An 18284-nucleotide genomic window follows, 5' to 3' on the forward strand; every position below is an offset into this window, starting at 1 on the left:
CCCCCTTCCTTTTCCCGAGTGGCGGCGGGCGGGGTCTCTCGCCTTCGCGTTCATCCTTCTCGCGCCGGCTGGGGAACCCGAGCTCGGGTACAATAGTTCCGGGCCCGGGGAAGAGCGGGGCGGATGACCGGACCCAGGTGCCGCCGGAAACAGCGACCCTCGGGCCGGCCCGGGCCGAGGGGGACTCGCGCTCCCCAGCACCCGACGCCAGACGCGGGCTGGACGGCGAGGCGGGCGGCGGGGGCGGCGGGCGCGGAGGCCCGGGGCCGGGACCTGCCCCCACAACGGAAGCCTGCGAAGCCGACGGCGCCAGGGAAGGGGCGCCCTGAGCGAGGCGAGTGCCCCCGGCGTGCGGACAGGGGAGGCGGGGACCCGGAGGAGCGGGCCGGGGGGCGGCCGGCGTGGGAGCCGGGGGCGGGCCGGGGCGGGGCTTGGGGCCGCAGCCGCCTCCCGCCCCTTCTCCCCCCGGGGCGCTGGTGCTGGCGGCCCGGGAAGCCGGCGCGCGCGGGCCGCGCGCTCTCGTCCCCAGTCGACGCCAGAGCTGCAGCCGGCGCCGGGCCGGGGCCATGGGAGCCCCGCGCCGCCCGGGTCATGAGGACGGAGGTGGACGCGGAGGCAGCGGGGCCGCCGCTCGAGCCGGGTCAGTGTGGTCCCTCCGTCACCCCGGGGATCGCGGTGGGCGCGGGGCAGGACCCCGGGGATCGGGGGGCGGCCCTCACCCCGGGGATCGGGGTGGGCCCGGGGCAAGACCCCGGGGATCGGGGATCAGCGGTGGGGGGCAGCCCTCACCCCGGGGATCGGGTATGGGGGAGAACCCAGCCCGAGCGCCGGGCAGGGTCCAGCCGCGCGACCTTGGGCCGACCGCCGCCGCGGCCCCTGCTGTTGAGCTCTGAGCGAAACCTGGCCAGGTGTGCGCTCCGGCTGGTCCCGCCGGGCCGGCCACGGTCAGTTGGGGTTTGTTTGTTTTCCTGATAACTCCCGGAGCAGGGACACCCCTGGGCATCTCTCGCTTGCGGTCATGGAGGGAAGGAGGGTCCTGGTTGAGCGGCTGGGGCGGGGGGAGGGGTCACCTTTCCCAGGAGGGAAAAGTCCTCTTTAGAGCTGCTTTGAGGAGACCCTGTCCCCACTCCGGGAACTGAGGCCTTAGAAGGGGCAGGCAACTGGGAGGGATCGCAAAGCAGTGAGGGACCGCCGCCTGCCCCTGGCCTCCCAGACTCCTGCGTGGTGTCTTGCTACAGGGTCTTCCTTCTCTAGTTCCTCCTTCCAGGCGCCTGAGTTCCTTTGCTGCGGCGGGGGGAGGCGGGGGGGCACAGACTAATAATCAGTGGCCAGCCTCGGTGTGCTCTTCTGAGTGGGGGGGCGGGCAGTGGTTCCCCATCCCCTGTGCGGCATACAGTTGACGAGTGAGGGGCCCACACGGGGAAGACCCCAGCCCTGAGGCATCCGTGGGACACGACTGTAGTTGCAGCAAGGAGTTGGGTCCAGGGCTGTCCCCGGGCTTTGCTGTCTCGTCCTCCAGTTGTCTCACTCTGTGATCTTAGACCAGATACTTGCCTTTCTGGAAGAGCCTGAGTGGAGTAATGACTCATTTCCAGGGCGCTTTCTCTGAGCAGGCACTCTGCCATGCAGGGCCTCGTCAATCCTCATAACGACTTGGGTGAAGCTGGTTCCAGTTGTCACCTGCACTTTTGCAGATGAACCGACCCAGGGCTTGAGTATTCAGGACCAGGAAACTGCCTTCCTTCTTGAGGACAGCTGCCAGCTGAAGCCGGGTCAGCCCCTTCCAGGCAGACCCTGGCCCTCAGGTGGGATGGGCTGTGGCTCCAGGTGCCTGGCAGCAGCTTGGGGCTTGGAAGGCCTGCCCTTATTGGGTTGGCCGACTTGCTTGTGCCTGGATTGGGGGTGGCCCCAGGCGGGTGGTCAGGCACCTCAGAGGTGTGGGCAGGATCAAAGGGTAAGAGATAAGGGCGAGAAGAGGTGGGGCAGAGTTCCCGAGGGCCCCAGCCAGCAGCGGGCGGTGCCACGTTTTACAGCGGGGGGAGGCACAGACAAGAGTCGGAGCCTGGCCACAGGTGGCCCAGCCAGCCAGTGCCAAAGCCCCAGCCGCAGAGTCAGGAGGAGCCGTGGATAGAGGACCGTAGTCTGGAAGCCTGGGGGAAGGGGAGTCCTGCGGTGACCCGGAGGCTCAGGCCGCTCAAGGGAAAGAAAAAAAAAAACAAAAATGCCTTCCATTCACCGCCGAAGCCTGTCTGCCGAGGTCTCCAGGCTGGGAGGAGGCAAACGCTCCGTGCCTGCCACTGAGGAGTTCCCCGCGGGTCCGGAGGGCAGACAGATACCAGCTCCGGTCCTCCAGATGGAGGGGAAGGGACTGACGCGTTTGCATGTTCAGAGATGGGAGACAGCCTTCTGGACGGAGGGATATGCAGGAGCCAAGGCTGGGGAGTAAACAGCCCGTGGAGAGAAAAACGAGAAGGCAGTGTGTAGCTTTGGGAGGGGCTCTGGAAGGGCAGGACGCAGGCCACAGGGGCCAGCAGCCTGTGGAGGCCTCTGCCTCTGCTCAGCCTTCGGGGGCGGTGCATTGCTTTGGGACGTGAGCACCTGGATGTCAGGGCTCCTCCGTGACCTAGTGTGCCCAGGGCACACCGTAGTGGGCGCTCGGGAGTTCCTTTCTTTCCAGCAGCAGTTTCTGGAGTCACTGCTGCATCAGACAGCAGGCACTGGAACCACGGCGAGTACGGCGAGCCGATTCTCTGCCCTGGGGCCGCTTACAGTCCAGCGGGGCGACAGGCAGGCTTTTTGTGTGTTTTTGTCATTTTTGCCAAGTACTGTGAAGGAGACACTGTGGAGCAGCCCCTGCCCCCAAAAGCACAGTCAGTAAACACCTCTCACAGGCGGGGGGACTTGGAGCCAGGACCTGAGTGACAAAAAGGGGCAGGCTTGAGTCCCGAGGGTGAGAGAGCTCCCCCGGGGCGAGGGGGGCAGGTCCGGGAAGGCTTTGTAAGGGGTAAGAACTGGCTCCTGAGGGCCATGGAAGACTGTGGAGGGACCCCTGCGGCTGCTGTGGACCAAAGCCGGAGAGGGACTGGGGGGGCGGGGGACAGGCAGAAGTCGGACAGGTTGGGGCCCACGGGGCCAAGTCCGTGGCAGTGGGCGGAGGCGGATGTTGAAAGGCCCAGAGAGGTGGCCTGGGTTCCTTTTGGGGCCTCCTGGGGCCAGGGGAAGGAGAGAGCGAAGCCTGAACCCCGACTGGTCTCAGCGCCCCAGGCCCCAGCCAGATGGAAGACGGGGCTCCCGGCAGCACCCATGCAGGGGCCCCGGGGACAATCTTGCCAGGGGCCAGGCGGCTGGCCAGCAAGCGGCTCGCACTCAGCCGTGCCTCCCTGCTTTCTGCGGGCCTTGTGGGTGAGGCGGGAGAGGAGAGAGGCCACGGCAGTGCAGCCAAGGCACAGTCCTGGGCCCTGCTCCGGAGAGGGCGTGGACAGTCCAGCAGGGAAGGGGTCCACATGGGGGCCCGGGCCAGCGGAGTGCCAATGAACGAGGGGGCACGGCCAGCCTGCCGTCCCGGGAGGCCTGGGAGGTGCTGGCCTCTGAGCCAGGCCTTGAGGGCAGGGGAGGGTGTGGACGGGAGAGCAGGAGCTTCGGACCCCTGCAGGCTACAGGAGGTCACAGGTCACAAGGCCAGGATGGACCACAGGGCTCCCGGGCGCCCTGCGGATTGGTGCACGTGGGGGTGGGGTGGGGAAGGGTGCTGGGGGTCAGCTTTGCGCGGGCCGGTTGTGAGTTCAGGAGCGTTGCCTGGAGACCTCAGAGGTGGGGAGACCACGGCAGTCGAAAGGGCGTCCTGAACGAGGAGAGCGTCACGGCCGGTTCTTTAGCTCTGAGCTCCATGCAGATTCCCGGGACCCCCAGGGCAGGAGGGCCCCCCAGGCCACGGGACAGGGGCCTGCCATGGCCCCGCTCTCCGGTCTTAAGGCGCGTCCCGCACGGTCCCCGGCCTGGCCCCTAGTTTTCCTCCGCCGCCCGTGTGTGCTGTCCGCCCAGGCACTCGCCACCGAGTTGCCAGTCCGCAGGCTGGGCATTCATGGGTCTCTGGGGCAATGTTTGTTGACCAAAAGGGAAATCAGACCAAAGTCCCCACTTGAGGGATGGCCAGACCCAGCCCACAAGTGAAAGTCAGAGGCCCAAGCCAGTGGGAGAGCCCAAACTGGAACGCCCAGGCCAGGCCCTTGCTGCTCCGCCCCAGGTAGCACGGCCCTGGCTGATGTGTGACTGCCCCCTCCTTGAAACCCTGGGGGCTGTGGAGTCAGTGGCCTTGGGAATTGAGACAGGAGCGTCTGCCGAATGCCTCCGGGAGCCCCCCTCCACAGAGGGGCTCCAGAGAGGGGCCACAGGGGGGGCATGGTGCCCGGGGTGGAGGCGCCGTGCACCATGGGGGCAGCGTTGTGGAGAAGTGACGTCTGCAGACAGGACTTGACTCCGTGGCCTGGGAGGCTGAGCCAGTCTAGGCAGGAGGGAGCGGGTATGTAAAGGCCCAGGGGCCTGTGAAGGCTCCAGCCTGGGGAGGGCGAGGGGAGGCTGGGCAGCAGTGGGCCCCAGGGCGGTAGCCACGCAGGCCTTGTCCTAGGGGGTGTGGGAGCCACCCCACCGGAGGCCTGTGCATAGGGCTGACCTGCTCAGACCGGCGTTTTGGGGAGACCGCCGCTGTGGTGAGGAGAATGGGTTGAGGGGCCTGGTAAGGCCGTAGACCGTCCTCGAGTGGCCCCTTGGGACCTCAGCAGGCGCTGGTGATGGCGGCTCCAGTGGGAGTGGGGTGGCAGGCAGGCACTGCGCTGAGGGTTCGTGACCCCCCCATGCCCCTGCCACCCGTGACCTGCCCGCGCTCCTCCCACCCGTGACCCCTGTGCTCCTGCCTGTGACCCCCCCACCGCGCTCCTCCTGCCCGTGACCCCCCGCTCCACCCACCTGTGATCCCCCTGTTCCTCCCGCCGTGCCCCCCACCGTGCTCCACCCGCCCGTGACCCCCCTGCTCCTCCCACCCGTGACCCCCTACTCCTCCCGCCCATGACCCCCCGCTCCCCCCACCTGTGATCCCCCTGTTCCTCCCGCTCGTGACCCCCCTACTCCACCCGCCCGTGACCCCGCTCCACCCACCTGTGATCCCCCTCTTCCTCCCGCTCGTGACCCCCCCACCGTGCTCCACCCGCCCGTGACCCCCCTGCTCCTCCCACCCGTGACCCCCCTGCTCCTCCCGCCCGTGACCCCCGCGCTCCTCCCACCCGTGATCCCCCTGCTTCTCCCGCCCGTGACCCCCCTGCTCCTCCTGCCCGTGACCCCCCACCGCGCTCCTCCCGCCCGTGACCCCCGCGCTCCTCCCACCCGTGACCCCCTGCTCCTCCCGCCCGTGACCCCCGCGCTCCTCCCATGCAGGGGACTTCGTGCAGCTGCCGGTGCCCATCATCCAGCAGCTCTACCACTGGGACTGCGGCCTGGCCTGCTCCAGAATGGTGCTCCGGTGAGTGCGCCGGGCCAGCCCTGATGGGGGGGTGGGGGAGCACGGGGAGAGCCCCGGGCGGGATTCGTTGTCCAGGCGGCTGTCTCCAGCTGGGGCTTGGGGGAGGCCCAGCATCTACCCAGGCTCCACCCCACCTGTGGAAGCCCGCGGCGGTGGACCAGGCCCCAGCTCTGCCTCCGGAGGATGCCCAGAGTCTGGAACGGCCAGGAAGTCACAAGTGCCCAGGCCTGCCCCACAGACTGACCCCCACGGCCGAGACGCAGGGCCCTCCTGCAGCCCCCTGACCTCGGACTCTCGGCAGACGGGGTCACTGGGCAGGGCAGCCTCCTGCTCCCCTTCCTGGAAGTCCAGGCAAGATAGGTGTTTGTGCCTAACGCTCAGGGGACTAGGGATGAGGTGTGCTCCCAGCACTTAGATGGTCCTGAGATGAGGCTGGAGAGGCTGGCGACTGGCCCAGAGTCACACGGCCCGCGAGAGACGCCAGGTGCAGAGTCCAGGCCCCGGACGGGGACCTGCGTGGTGCCCGGGAGGCCCCGGGCAGTGTGCGGTCAGGACCTAGGAGTTCACGACGCAGGGCGGAGCCTCCCGGGGGCACAGGCTCACACTGCGGGCCCTCGGGGAGGCTGCCCCGAGGCTCAGCAGGCACTGTGCCTGCAGGTACCTGGGCCAGCTGGACGACGCTGAGTTCGAGCAGGCCCTGCAGGAGCTGCGGCTCACCAGGAGCATCTGGACCATCGACCTGGCCTACCTGATGCGCCGCTTCGGCGTGCGACACCGCTTCTGCACCCAGACCCTGGGCGTGGACAAGGGCTACAGGAGCCAGGTGCGCGCCGGCCACGGCCTTCCCGGTGTGGGGCCAGGCCCCGGCGCCCAGCAGCTCAGGCGCCCCACCCCCACCTGTCGTGGACGCACCTGCCGACTTGCGGAGGTGCCCTCGCGACTCATGCTCCTTCCCTTTGTCGCGGCTCCAGCCAGCCCGGCCTCCGCACCTGTCTTCCTCCGGCCGTCACGGGCCAGTTTTCTTCCTTCGTACAGGGACAGCCAGCTCCAAGTTGGGTCTCTGGTGTTCTAGAAGGAAAAAAAGTCTACCGTCTTTCACTTTTATAAAAAAGGAAGGCTCAGACACGGTGCTTCCAACACAGAGGGCGCGGGTTCCATCCCTGGCCGGAGACTAAGACCCCACAAGCCATGTGGGATGGTCAAGAAAATAACTCGAAAAACAAAAACAGAAAGCACACAAACAACAACAACAAAAACAGAATGCCGGCAAAGCCTCACTGAGACCCCAGTGCACCCTGCCGCCCTTAGAGCCAGGCCTGCCTCCCACCTGGGCCGAGCAGACAGTGCCTGCCGGCCTCGTGGGCGACAGGGCCACTACCCCGTGGCCAGTGCCCATCTACCTAGCTCTCCTTTGAGCCGTCCAGGCCAGGGGGAGAGGCTGGTGGATCTGGTGTGGTCAGCGTGGCCTTGAGGTGGAGGAAAGGCCCAGAGCAGGGTCTCTTCTGCCTCCCCCATGGGGCCCCTGGCCCCCCGAAGGCCCCTGCGCCAAACAGACCATGTCCTTTGCTAACACGAGCCGGCTGAGCCAAGTGGGTGGTGTCCAGACTCCCGCCCACCCCCAGAGTACCGGCCCGAGCCTGCCGCCCGCCCGTCTCCCGAGCACCCTCGCCAGCCTTGGGTGGTTCTGCCGCCCACGGGCCGGGCCCATGTCCACTCCCGACCCCCGTGCTGTTTACATCCTCCCTGGGGGGCGGGTGTGCGGACAGCCAGGGTGGGCAGCCTCTGCAGCTGCTCTGCCTTCACAGTCCTTTTACAGGAAGCACTTTGACACAGAGGAGACCCGGGTGAACCAACTCTTTGCACAAGCCAAGACCTGCAAGGTGCTGGTGGAGAAGTGGTGAGTGCGTGCGTCTCCCCCACCCCCTTCCTCGTGCACCTGCTGCCCCGGGGCTGGCGGGGGGCGGCCTCCCTTGGGAAGGGGCAGACCTGAGCTTTCCCGCCCTGCCGGCTGTGGGCACTGACTTGTCCCTGCCCCCGACCCCTGAGCCTTAGTGTTTCCATCCATAAAATGGGAACAGGTTGGGGGCTACGTGATCTAGTCTACACAAAACTCTGACCTGGGGTGGTTCCTGAGCCGGGGGAAAGAGGGACAGGTGAGCAGGACAGATCTGAGCCATCCCTCGGGCTGCTCGGGGAGTGCTGGCCTTGGGGCAGAGCACAGGGACCCTAGTGGCGGGTGACGGCCTGGGGAGCACGCTGGCACGGTGAGAGGCTGGCAGGGACGGCCTGGGTGTCAGCTGTCAGGGAGGCCTGGCCAGACCTCCTCCCGGCTGCCTGACCTTAATAGGTCTCCCTCTTCTCCACACGGGGCGGGGGAGACTTGCCCAGACGCAAGCAGCTTCCTCCCCAGCCTGCTGTGGGCACTGTGCCCAGCAGGCGTCCGGCTCTCAGACCTGGGCTGGTCTCTCCCTGGGTCTCCCGTCCTCCCGGATTTCTGTCTTCACGATCACCTGACCCAGGCACACAGCCCTCTGGGCACAGGGAAAAGTTCTCCACGTGTCCCCAGGCCACGTGAGCGCGTGTTGGAGGGTGAAGTAGCCGGTGTTAGCTCCGTGGCACCTGACCAGCTGCGTGGCCATTCCCGCCCCCCCCCAGCGGTGAGTGCCACGGTCACCCCAGTGGCCCAGCCATGCACTGACCCGCACCCGGAACCCCCACTCCGGGCTTCCTGGTGGCTGAAGTGCCCCTCAGGGTCATACCTTCTGCTGGGAGTTGAGCCAGCTGCTTCCTCTCAGAGACCCAGTGGAAAAATGGCACACTTCCTGGGCCACAGCATCAGACCAGGCTGCTCTGTGACTCGGTGGGGCTGGAGCTGGGCCCGGCCACCAGGTGCCCACACGCACCTCCGAGGGGCCTGGAAGGAAGGAGGGCTCAGTGTGGCTGGGCGTTGGCCCCTACCCACTGGTGAAGACGGTGGGGCCCGGGCCCTGGGGAATCCCCCCAGCCCTCCCCCCTCGGGTCTGTCTTGGACTTTCCTCCTCCCGGGGGCCTCAGAGGGGCCGGGGCCTAGGAGTCTGGAACAGCCGGCTGACCTGGGGTTCCCCTGCAGGTGCTGCCAACTAGTCCTTCCCAGCAGCCCCTTCTGCCACAAGGAGCCTCAAACAGAAAGAGAAATAACCCCTTGCTTGGTTCCAATTCGGGGAAGTAAATTAAACCACCCGTTTATGTTACTAATGCAGCCTTTAGGGTAAAAGACCAGGGCAGTGGGGGGCAGGTCTGGAGTTTTACGGTCACCCTGTGAAGGGCCTGTGGGCCCAGCGTGTCCTGGGCACCCCCCGTCCACGCTTGGTCCCCCGCTGAGCCCTGGCCACCATGACGAAGCAGGTGGGCACCCCCCACATGGAGCTCAGGGCGGACGCGAGACGCGGCCCGGGCTCTGGGACAAGGGGCAGGCCGGAGCCCAGCGGGGGTTAGGGTTAGGGTTAGGGTTAGGAAGGGGCTGGGGCCCGGTGGGGGGCCCAGCGGCGCCGCTGACCCCGTGCGCCCTGCAGCAGGGTGAGCGTGCAGGACATCCAGGCCCACCTGGAACACGGGGCAGGCCGGGGCCCGGCGGGGGTCCGGGGAGGGCCTGGGGCCCGGCGGCGCGCTAACCGCGTGCGCCCTGCAGCAGGGTGAGGGCCCGGGCCCAGCGGCGCGCTGACCCCATCCGCCCTGCAGCAGGGTGAGCGTGCAGGACATCCAGGCCCACCTGGCGCAGGGCCACGTGGCCATCGTGCTGGTGAACTCGGGCGTGCTGCGCTGCGACCTCTGCTCCAGCCCCCCCAAGTACTGCTGCTTCACGCCCAGCGGGCCCCGCTGCTTCTGCCGCTCCCCCGACTACCAGGGCCACTTCATTGTGCTGCGCGGCTACAGCCGGGCTGCCGGCTGCGTCTTCTACAACAACCCGGCCTACGCCGACCGTGAGTGGGGCGGGCGGGCCCCACCGCCTTCTCCCTGGGGCCCCTACCCCCCAGCCCCGGGCCATCACCAAGCCCGCCCTCTGCCCCCACCCAGGGCCCAGCCCAGGGCTGCAGTTCCCACCACCCCCAGCCCCCAGGCCAGCCCTCTGTGCTAGAAAGGGAGGTCGGGGGACCTTGGTCAGGGGACTAAGAGGCCACGCTGCGCAGAGTGGCCGGAAGAAAAAAGTAAAGTCTGCCCGGCCCTGGCCCTGGTCGCCGCCCACCCCCTGCCCAGACTCCCAACGGCCCCGGGGACAGGGAGGGACCACCTGCCTGGCGCAGACAGCCCTGCGGCCCCCAGTGAGTCCCCTCCCCTCTAACCCTTTCTCCTGCTGAGTCACAGAAAGCGCAGAGGACAGGCTCACAGGGGCCACAGCGGCTGCAGGGAGGGCGTCCCGCGTGGTGGGGGGCAGCTGGGACGCCCCTTGCTGACCGCCCCGTCTTCCTGCCGCAGCAGGAATGTGCAGCGCCAGCATCAGCAACTTCGAGGAGGCCAGGACCAGCTACGGCACAGACGAGGACATCCTCTTTGTCTATGCGGACAGCTGACGGCGGGCCCGCTGTGCGCTGCCCTGCCCCCAGAGGCCACTCCAGAGGCGCTGGCCCAGGCCCGGGGTCGGGCGAGGCGCCGCGTCCCTGCTGGCTGTTGACGTCGTCCTCCGGGCCCGAGGCGGAGGCCGGCTCCCGCTGCGCTCTGGGCACGTCTGCCCCTCGGGCTCCCCGGTGCCTGCAAGCCAGACTCAGGGCAGGCGGGGGCGCAGGAGCCCACCTCCCTGCAGACCCGGGACCCAGCCCCAAGAGAGCCGCGGGGCTGTGTGTGGAGTAGCCACCCTGGGCCCTGGGGCTGTGTCAGCTCCAGCCTCCCTGGGGTCTGGTCGGGAGGCAGGCGCTCTGGGCCCGCGGCCCCCTTCCCCCACCCCCCCCCGGGGGGCCCAGTCCCCGCAGCTGGTGGCCAGGCCCCTGGGGAGGGCTGGACCTCAGGCAGGAAGGCCTCAGGCCCCTGCGGCCTTCCTTGGAGCGGACCCCTGGGCTGTGGGCGGGACCCCGGCTCCCGGTGGCAACCCGAGGGCCAGGGCCAGCAGCCTGGGCCCCAAACACGCTCCCCGCCCCCGCCACAGCGCCTCCTGCCTCAGTGCGGGCAGCCCCATGTCTCAGGGTTGGGTGCTGGGGCCCTGGGCCTGCACACCCGATCGCGGCCGGGGGCAGCCTGTCGCCTCCCCCCAGCCCAGTGCTCACACCTGGCCCTCTGCACAGAAGGCCGGGTGGTCTCTGTCGGCAGAGGGAGTAACCCTAACCCAGGATCGCACAGCGCGGACCCCCGCATGGACTAGAGCAGCTTCCTGCTCCTTCCTTTTTTAGCCAGAGGTGTGTGTGTGTGTGTGATTTAAGTCTTTTTTTTTAGCCGGGGGAGGGTGTTTTTTGAGATTGAAGTTTTCACTTTTGGTGGGGTGAGACTCAACCTCAAGCAAGACAATAATAGTGGGGTCACAGGTACTTTGGAGCCACGGACACCTCTCTTCACGGGCAGATAAGCCAGGCCAGGGTCTCTTCCAAAGCCCAGGGGACCCGGGGCCGCAGGCAGGCTGGCCTCGCGCCACAGCCAGAGCCTGACTCAGGACAGGGGGGGCTGCGTCGTGAACCTGGGTCTGCGCCCCTGGAGAAAAAAGGGAAATGGGCCATTCCCAAAAGGGGCCGGGACACCTCCTGCCCCTGCCCCGGGTTACCTCTGGCCAGGGGGACCGGGACGCCCCGTCAGCCACAGCACCTAAGTCTTGGTCGTCGCTGCTGGACGCCTGATGCTGGGGCGGTGGTTGCTGCCACTTCCCCAGGCTACAGACCACCCAGCCGTACAGCTCCTCGACCCAACGGCCTTGACCGAGAGGTAGGCGCTTCTGGCCAGGCAGCCGCCCTGGGTTCAAAGGCTAGCGCTGCCTGCGGGCCCGTCTGGTCCCGTTGCCTTAACCGTGGGTGGCCTGAGACCCCCCGAGCCCTGGCTCCCACGCCTGGAGGACCACACGGGGCAGCTGCGGGCTGGGTGCCCCGGGAGGGCCCGGGTGACCCCAGCGAGCGTGGCGGTGTCCAGGGAGACAGCAACAGGAAGGGGCGGCCGCCCTCTGGTGAGGCCCAGTACTTGGGCTGGTAGGGGCTGCCCAGGGAGCAGCCTCCACAGACAGTGTCCACGGTGCCTTCGTCCATCAGAGACACTGTCCCCAGGTCGGAGGAGCGAGCCTCTCGGGGCAAGCCGCAGGTTAGAAGGCACCCGTCTGGAAGGTTCACAGGAGCTGCCTGGTCGCGGGGCCGCTGCCACCCGCCTAGAGCAGGTCTCGGAGGCAAACCTCACCCTGTTGTGTCCTGTTCACACACAAATCATTAAAACGGGGCTGGAAACAGCAGGACTCGTCACGCGGCGCCGTGACCGCTTGGCTGCACGTGGAGGGGGTGCCCTGGGCCGCTGGTTGCCTCCCCGGCCACCTTGGGGCAAAAGGGATCTTACACATCACAGGGATTTTTATACGTGTTCTCTTGTTTGTAATGAGCCATTCTCAATAAACATGATCCTCACTGCAAGACACTGCCAGCCCCGGCGCCTCTGTGACCCTGGTCTCCTTGGGACGGCCGCCCCCAAGCGCGCGCGTAGGTGTGTTGGCCACCGGCCGCCCGGGCGTTCTCGGGACGTGACTGGAGGTGCCAAGCGGGGGAGAGCTCGAAACCGAGCATGAAGGATCACTGGGGATCTGGGAGATCAGAGTGGGGAACCTTCCAGAAACCGTCATCTCTAAAGCCCTGTGCTGAAAGCCAAAGGTGCGAAGCTCTATCTGTATGACGGTGCTGTGACCAGGCCAGCTCGGCTAGCAAGGCGTGTGTGGCCCCGCCCAGGCAGTTAGGAGGTGCAGAAAAGGCTCTGATCCTATAGCGTGGGGACCCCATTCACTCAGGGGCTCCCCAAACTGCTTTGCCACACAGCTTGTTTCTGTGGAACCCTGGTCTTCCCTGAATGATGCTGACCTTTGGGTAAGCCCTGATCCAGTATCCTGAGGTCATCACTCAGGACTTGCCTGGTGGCCCAGTGGTTGAGAACCCACCTTCCGATGCGGGGCCCGCAGGTTTGGTCAGGAAACTTTTAAGATCCCAAGTGCCGTGGGGCAACTGAGCAAGCAAGCAGACGGGTCAACACACGGGCTGCTGATCCTCTGGGGACTTAGATCACTGGTCCTCCCACCAAAGCAAAACCACTGGCCCCACGGTGACCTCCAGCTCCACCAAACGCCGGGGTCTTGTTCGCTGGTGGGACGACTGAGCTGAAATCTGACAGGTCCACTTGCGGCCAAGCTGTTCACCCAAAGCCACACAGCCCCGAACTGGAAGTGGGCGTGGGTCCTCCGCTCGGGCTAGAAGCCCAGGCCAGTCCTCCACCTGGTAAGCTTTGCTGTGCTTTTACCCGCTCTGCCACCCAGACTGTCAGACTGTCCAGGTCACTCACATTGAGGCACAAGGCGAGAGCCTGTCCACCCTGATGGGCCCACTGGGACAAGGCTGGTGACCGCACCTCAGCACCACCTGACGGCCTCCTGGGCCCGTCCCTGGGCTGGGCAGAGCAGTGCCCCCACCACAATGGACCCCGCACGAAGGACACAGCGCTTTCTGATGCGGAGGCTGCCACTGCACGCAGACAGGTGATTCTGGCCAAGGGCTGGCCCGTTTCTCCTGCAGGGAAGGAGGGCACTGTGTCCAGGGCTTGGCCCTGTGCAGCATGCCCCCAATTCCATCACACCTCCCACTGCCTCTCGGGGCTATCTGCGGTGGACACTTATTAGGGTCATGGAGGTGCTGCTCCCATCCAATCAGGCAACTTTGAGCTCACCGCTGTGACCCTTGAAACTCATCCGTGTGGTGTTATTGGCTTTCAGGGCCGCCTTCAGCCTGACGAGGGTTCGCCTTTCATCACAAAAGCTCATCAACGAGGAGCGGGAGTCAAGGCGCTTGGTGGGCCCTCTGCACGCCCTGCCGTCTGTCCGTGGGCACCTGGAGCCCTTCAGCACGGAGGAGCCTCCTCATGGGCCGGCCTCCCTCTCGGCCTCCTGGTCCACTCACCCTTGGGAAGCAGTGTGCTCACTGCACGCACCTGTCCCTAGAAAAGCCACTTCCCAGGGACATCTGGACGGAGGTAGTAAGAAGGTCGGCAGGACTTATTTCAAACTTCGGGGCTGAGCGGAGGCTGAGGTCCACGCCAGAATTCCCTCCTGGTCCGGGAGTCCCAGCTCTGCTCTCGGGGCCTTCGGCCGGATTAAATCAGGCCTACCCAGATGATCTAGGATAATCTCACTTGCTTGGTTAACTGCCTACAGGCTTAAATCACGTTGGCTAAATACCTTCACAGATTAGTGTCTGATTGGGTAAACGGAGACAGCAGCCTGGCCAAGGTGACGGCTTCCAATGACCGTCCCCCTGTCCGCAGAAGTCGCTGCCAATCTAAATGGAAGGCTCTCTGGCCGCAGAGCATGGGCTTCAACGGTCGCGGGTCCCATGCCCTAGAGCCCAGGCTCAGCAGTTGTGGCCCGCAGGCTTTGTTCCTCCACGACATGTGGGATCTCCCTGGTTCAGGGATGGAACTACATCTCCTGCATTGGCAGGTGGATTCTTTACCACTGAGCCACCAGGGAAGCCCCTCACTTCTTTCCTTTTTAGAAGATACTTATTTGGCTGTGCTGGCCTTCCAGCGAGATTTTCCATCTTTGTTGTAGCACGTGGACTGTCCAGTGGCAGCACGTGGGATCTTAGTTCCCCGAGCAGGGGTTGAACCCGGCCTCGGCCTACAGGGGAAGCGTGGAGTCTCAGCCACTGGACCACCGGGCAAGTCCCCCGTCTGTCTCGCTTCAAACCACCCTGCACAATCAGTGCCTGGGATCATCTTTTAATTGAATTTCTATGACTCACCCAACAAAGTTTAACCACCTCAAAGTGACCAGAGTGACCAAATTCATCTCCACCCAGCTCCCAAACATTTTCATCCCCAGAAGGAAACCCGGCGCTCGTGTGCCAGCCCGCCTCACCTGACCAACCTCCCCGCCCGCCGGGGGCAGTCTTAAAATCAGCCTGGACAGCAGCGCCATCGGGGAGTCAGCAGGAGAAGCCAGGCACTGCAGAGCCTGGCGCCCTGGCGCATCTGCTGCGGGCAGAGCGGCGGGCGGGGGCTGAGGGCCGGCCGCTACTCTTTCACAATCTTGGGGGTGTAGTCGGGTTTGACAGCTTCGGCAAGTTCCCGAGCGTACATCTCGTATCTGCCCGTCATCTGAAAGCGAAAACGGCAGGACTTGGCGCGGTTCCCGTTTGGTTCTCAACGCCCTCATTCGCGCACCGCCGCCTGCTGCCACTAGAGGGCAGCTGTGGGACAGAAACGCGGCCGAAGGCGGGCTGGAGGCCAGGACGGCCTCAGGCTGGGGTTCGGAGACGCCCCGCGCCCCGCGTGTGACCCTCCGACCCCGGTTCCGGGGCGGAGGCCGACGTGACTCACGCCCCAGCGCCTCCTGCTGGAACACCTTTGGGATCGTCCCCTAGAAGGTGTGGCGGGCTCCCAGGCAGCGGGGAGGAGGGCCGTCCTGCCCCCCTGCGCCCCCCAACCCGAGAGGGGCTTGACCTGCCGCCGATCCCTGGCAGGAGTGGGCCCCCCGGATCCATACCCCGGCGGCCTGGCTCTGGAGGGCCATCCGCTGCACGCGGCGTCTCATCCCGGCCGCGGCGGCTGGGGAGAGGCCTGGAGGGGGCCGTAAAACCCACCCAGGGCGACCACACCACCCCCTCGCTCCCAAGGCTCTGACAGGACCTGGTGCCCATCATCACAGCCTGGGACGGCTTCCGCTTTCAGAAAGTTACTAATGAGAAGTCATTCGGATTACTGGCTCCGGCTTCCCATCCGTGCGGAATCGGCATCAATCTAAGCTTCCCAGGAGGACGAGAGACAGGAGACCTTCACGTGGGCAGCGCCCTGTCGGTCTGGCTGGCCCCGGGCACCACCCCCCAGCCCGCCCCCACCCCCACCCAGGAGCGCTGGGCAGTCCTCCCATCGTGACAATGTGACGTGTATTTGTGTGTATGATCTGCTGAGAAGTGGGCGCGGAGTTGGTGGAAACAGCCTGGGAGGCTGACACGGCGACACTCCATCTGTGTGCCTGACGCGCTGTATTCCGGGGCGAGGGGTCCCAGGCCGCAAGCACCCCGTTCTAGGAGGCGGGCACTTACAGTCCTTGGAGACCCGCCACCTTCCTTACAGGGTGTCAGGTCCCCAAGGCCTCCTGTTTTACAAGCGGGTGCATAAGGCAGGGAGCCGAAGTGGCTTGCAAGGCAGCGGCACCGCCTAGGCCCACTTCCCTCCTCGACCCACTTCCCTCCATTGTCCGGGCCCAGACTTGGGGCCTGGCCACAGGCAGAGCCAGACACACACATTCATCTTGTGCTAAGTACAAGTGCCTGGGAAGGAAAAGAGGATTAGCGAGGCCAAGCCACTCTACTCTCTGGACAAATGAAATTGAGACGAATCTGCTCGGAGGCGCCCAGAATCTAATAAATCAGATGAGTGGAGAATTTATCGAGGCCTGCCTGCTGCCCTGGGCAGCGTTTGACCCCGTGGTTCCCCTCCTAGGCCGCAGCCCCCGGCCTTCTGCGCGGCTCGGGGAGGGGGGCCCACACGGCTGGCCCTCAGGCCGCCCGGAGCCACGCAGTTCTGGTGCTGGGAGCAGGCCAGCTGCGCGGAGGAGCAGGGGCCTGGACACCCACCTTGAAGCCCCAGATGTCGTTCACCTGCCGGCAGAGGTTGAGATCCAGCTCGGCGACCAGGAGCCCGTCCCGGGTGCGGGAGAGCCCGGGGGTGCGGCTGCCGTCCGGGGCCGCCACGTAGCTCGAGCCGTAAAAGTAGCCGAAGTCCCGGTGAGCTGCGGGGCAGCAACCGCAAGGCCCGTGAGCGCATGCAGACACGGGTGGTCTCCGCACCCATGTAGGGGAGATGCCCAGGACGAGGGCCCCCACACCCTGCCCAGCAGCTGCTGCGGCCCCGAGGACCTGCCTTCCTGGTCAGGCCTGGACGCCCCGCCGCCGGCTGCAAGTCGCCCTCAACACCCTCACCTCTGCCCCCGGAACCTTTCTTTTTATTATTTTTAATTAATTTATTTCTATTATGTATTTGGCTGTGCTGGGTCTTAGGTGCAGCACATGGGATGTGTTAGCTGCGGCATGCAGGATCTTTAAAACTGAAATGAAAATGCTGTTTTATTGATATACATACATATATGTATATAGTTTGTTTGCTTATTTTTCTAGTTGTGGCATACCGGATCCTGTTCCCTGACCAGGGGTTGAACCCAGTTCCCCTGCACCGGGAGTGCAGAGTCTCAGCCCCCGGACCACCGGGAGTCCCGCGCCCGGGAACCGTTCTGCAGGCCTCCCTGGCAGAGCTGTTGGTTCCCGGCTCCAGCATCAGCCACCGTGGCAAGGGAGTCATGGGGCCCCCACGGTGAGCTCGGCCCTGCCCAGCCGTGTCGCCCTCACCCCGCTCCGGGCCTTGGGCTCCTCACCAGGAAAGCAGGGTGCCCACCGCCCCGAAGGTGTGCGGGGAGTGTGCGGGTGCCGCCCAGGGCCGGCAGGACCCCGGTCCTGTGACAGGAAGCCCCGTGGGGCCGGAGGCTCCGGTCTCCCAGGCCTCAAGTCGGGGGATCTGAGCTCTTTCAGAAAATCCTGCTGTGGGACGCACGGCTGCTCAGCCCCGCTCTGCTTCCCAGACACCTCCTTGGAGATGGGGGTGGCCCCCTCCCACATTCCAGGCCAGAGAGGAGAGGCCGGGCGTGGTGGATTCCAGCCCTGCCCGCAGAGCCAAACAAGCTGTGGGTTCTAGGAACCCAAGACAGCCATGCTGGGCTCTGGGGGCACCTGGACAGCTAGGGGTTGAGGGGTGTGGTCTGCAGGGTGGAATATGCACCCCTATTTCAGGGAGCTCACAGGGGGTGCCCCAACGGCTTGGCCCATCTCCACCCCAGTCCCTACTCCATAATCTGGGGTGCCAGAGGGTCACAGGCCCAGGGGCCACACGAGGCGGGTAGGGGGGCAGGTGTGCAGACACGGTCTGTGGGGTGGGTCCTGCTGGGAGACAGCAGATGGAGAAGGGACAGCCAGGTTCTCCCCCACCCCCCTCCAAATCAGCCCCACGGAAAGTCAGCTGGACGCACCTTTCTTGCCATCCCCAGAGGTGAACTCGTTTGGGAAGTGCTCCTGGGAAATAAAACCAAGGTAAGAGACACTTGGCACGAGGAGTGAAGACCCCTCCTGCCGACGCTGGGAGACGTGAGAGATGTGGGTTTGATTCCTGGGCCAGGAAGATCCCCTGGAGGAGGAAACGGCAGCCCACTCCAGTGTTCTTGCCTGGAGAATCCCATGGATGGAGGAGCCTGGCGGGCTGCGGTCCATGGGGTCACAGAGAAGCGACTTAGCGTGCATGCACAAGATGCACCTCTAGGGGGCGCTGGCGGGACACTCACCAATGTTAGACGGGGCAGGCCTTAGGACACAGTCACAGCCGTGCCCCCCGGGTCCCAGCCCCAGGGGGAAGGACCCCGATTTTGCCTTTGGGAGCTTATCGTTTGCCGGGAGAAGAGAAAGCCGTTGTGGAGACTGGTTCCCCGGGGCCGTGGAGGGCATCTGGGGCTTCACAATGCCCAGCCTGGGGGCAGCGCAGGCCCCAGGGGGTACCCGCTCTCGATACCTTCCCCAGGACTGTGCATCCAGCCGGG

The 18284-nt window shown here is 65.7% G+C and overlaps 2 protein-coding genes across 15 annotated transcripts in view; one reads left to right on the plus strand and one right to left on the minus strand.

Annotated features, from left to right (window-relative positions):
- Nucleotides 1-21: 21 nt before the first annotated feature.
- GUCD1 (guanylyl cyclase domain containing 1) lies at nt 22-12082 on the plus strand. Of its 11 annotated transcripts, none has more exons than XM_061385537.1 (7): nt 22-334; nt 5428-5512; nt 6170-6335; nt 7318-7409; nt 8079-8169; nt 9230-9471; nt 9968-12082. In XM_061385537.1, the coding sequence occupies exons 1-7, from the start codon at nt 124-126 to the stop codon at nt 10158-10160; spliced, it is 1080 nt and encodes a 359-aa protein (XP_061241521.1). In that variant the 5' UTR covers nt 22-123; the 3' UTR covers nt 10161-12082. The 11 variants fall into 11 exon arrangements, 10 of the variants coding, with proteins under 10 accessions (XP_061241521.1, XP_061241523.1, XP_061241525.1 ...); XM_061385538.1 differs by lacking the exon at nt 22-334 and adding an exon at nt 470-640; XR_009730499.1 differs by lacking the exons at nt 9230-9471; nt 9968-12082 and adding an exon at nt 8622-8710 and having other exon boundaries at nt 8032-8169.
- UPB1 (beta-ureidopropionase 1) overlaps nt 11715-18284 on the minus strand; it is a 29355-nt gene continuing 22785 nt past the window's right edge. The window contains exons 8-11 of one of the 4 annotated variants that reach the window (XR_009730498.1): nt 17724-17766; nt 16282-16436; nt 14562-14800; nt 11715-13215 (exon numbers count right to left, since the gene is read on the minus strand). Coding sequence is in view for 3 of the 4 variants with exons in the window: in XM_061385533.1 (XP_061241517.1) it covers nt 14717-14800; nt 16282-16436; nt 17724-17766 (282 nt within the window). In the remaining variant the exon portion in view is untranslated. Of the gene's footprint in view, nt 13216-14406; nt 14801-16281; nt 16437-16752; nt 17239-17723; nt 17767-18284 lie in introns of those variants that run through there. The other 3 variants (XM_061385533.1, XM_061385536.1, XM_061385534.1) reach the window with 3 other exon arrangements.

This window comes from Bos javanicus, chromosome 17 (genome assembly GCF_032452875.1).
Source record: "Bos javanicus breed banteng chromosome 17, ARS-OSU_banteng_1.0, whole genome shotgun sequence".
NCBI classification, from domain to species: Eukaryota; Metazoa; Chordata; class Mammalia; order Artiodactyla; family Bovidae; genus Bos; species Bos javanicus.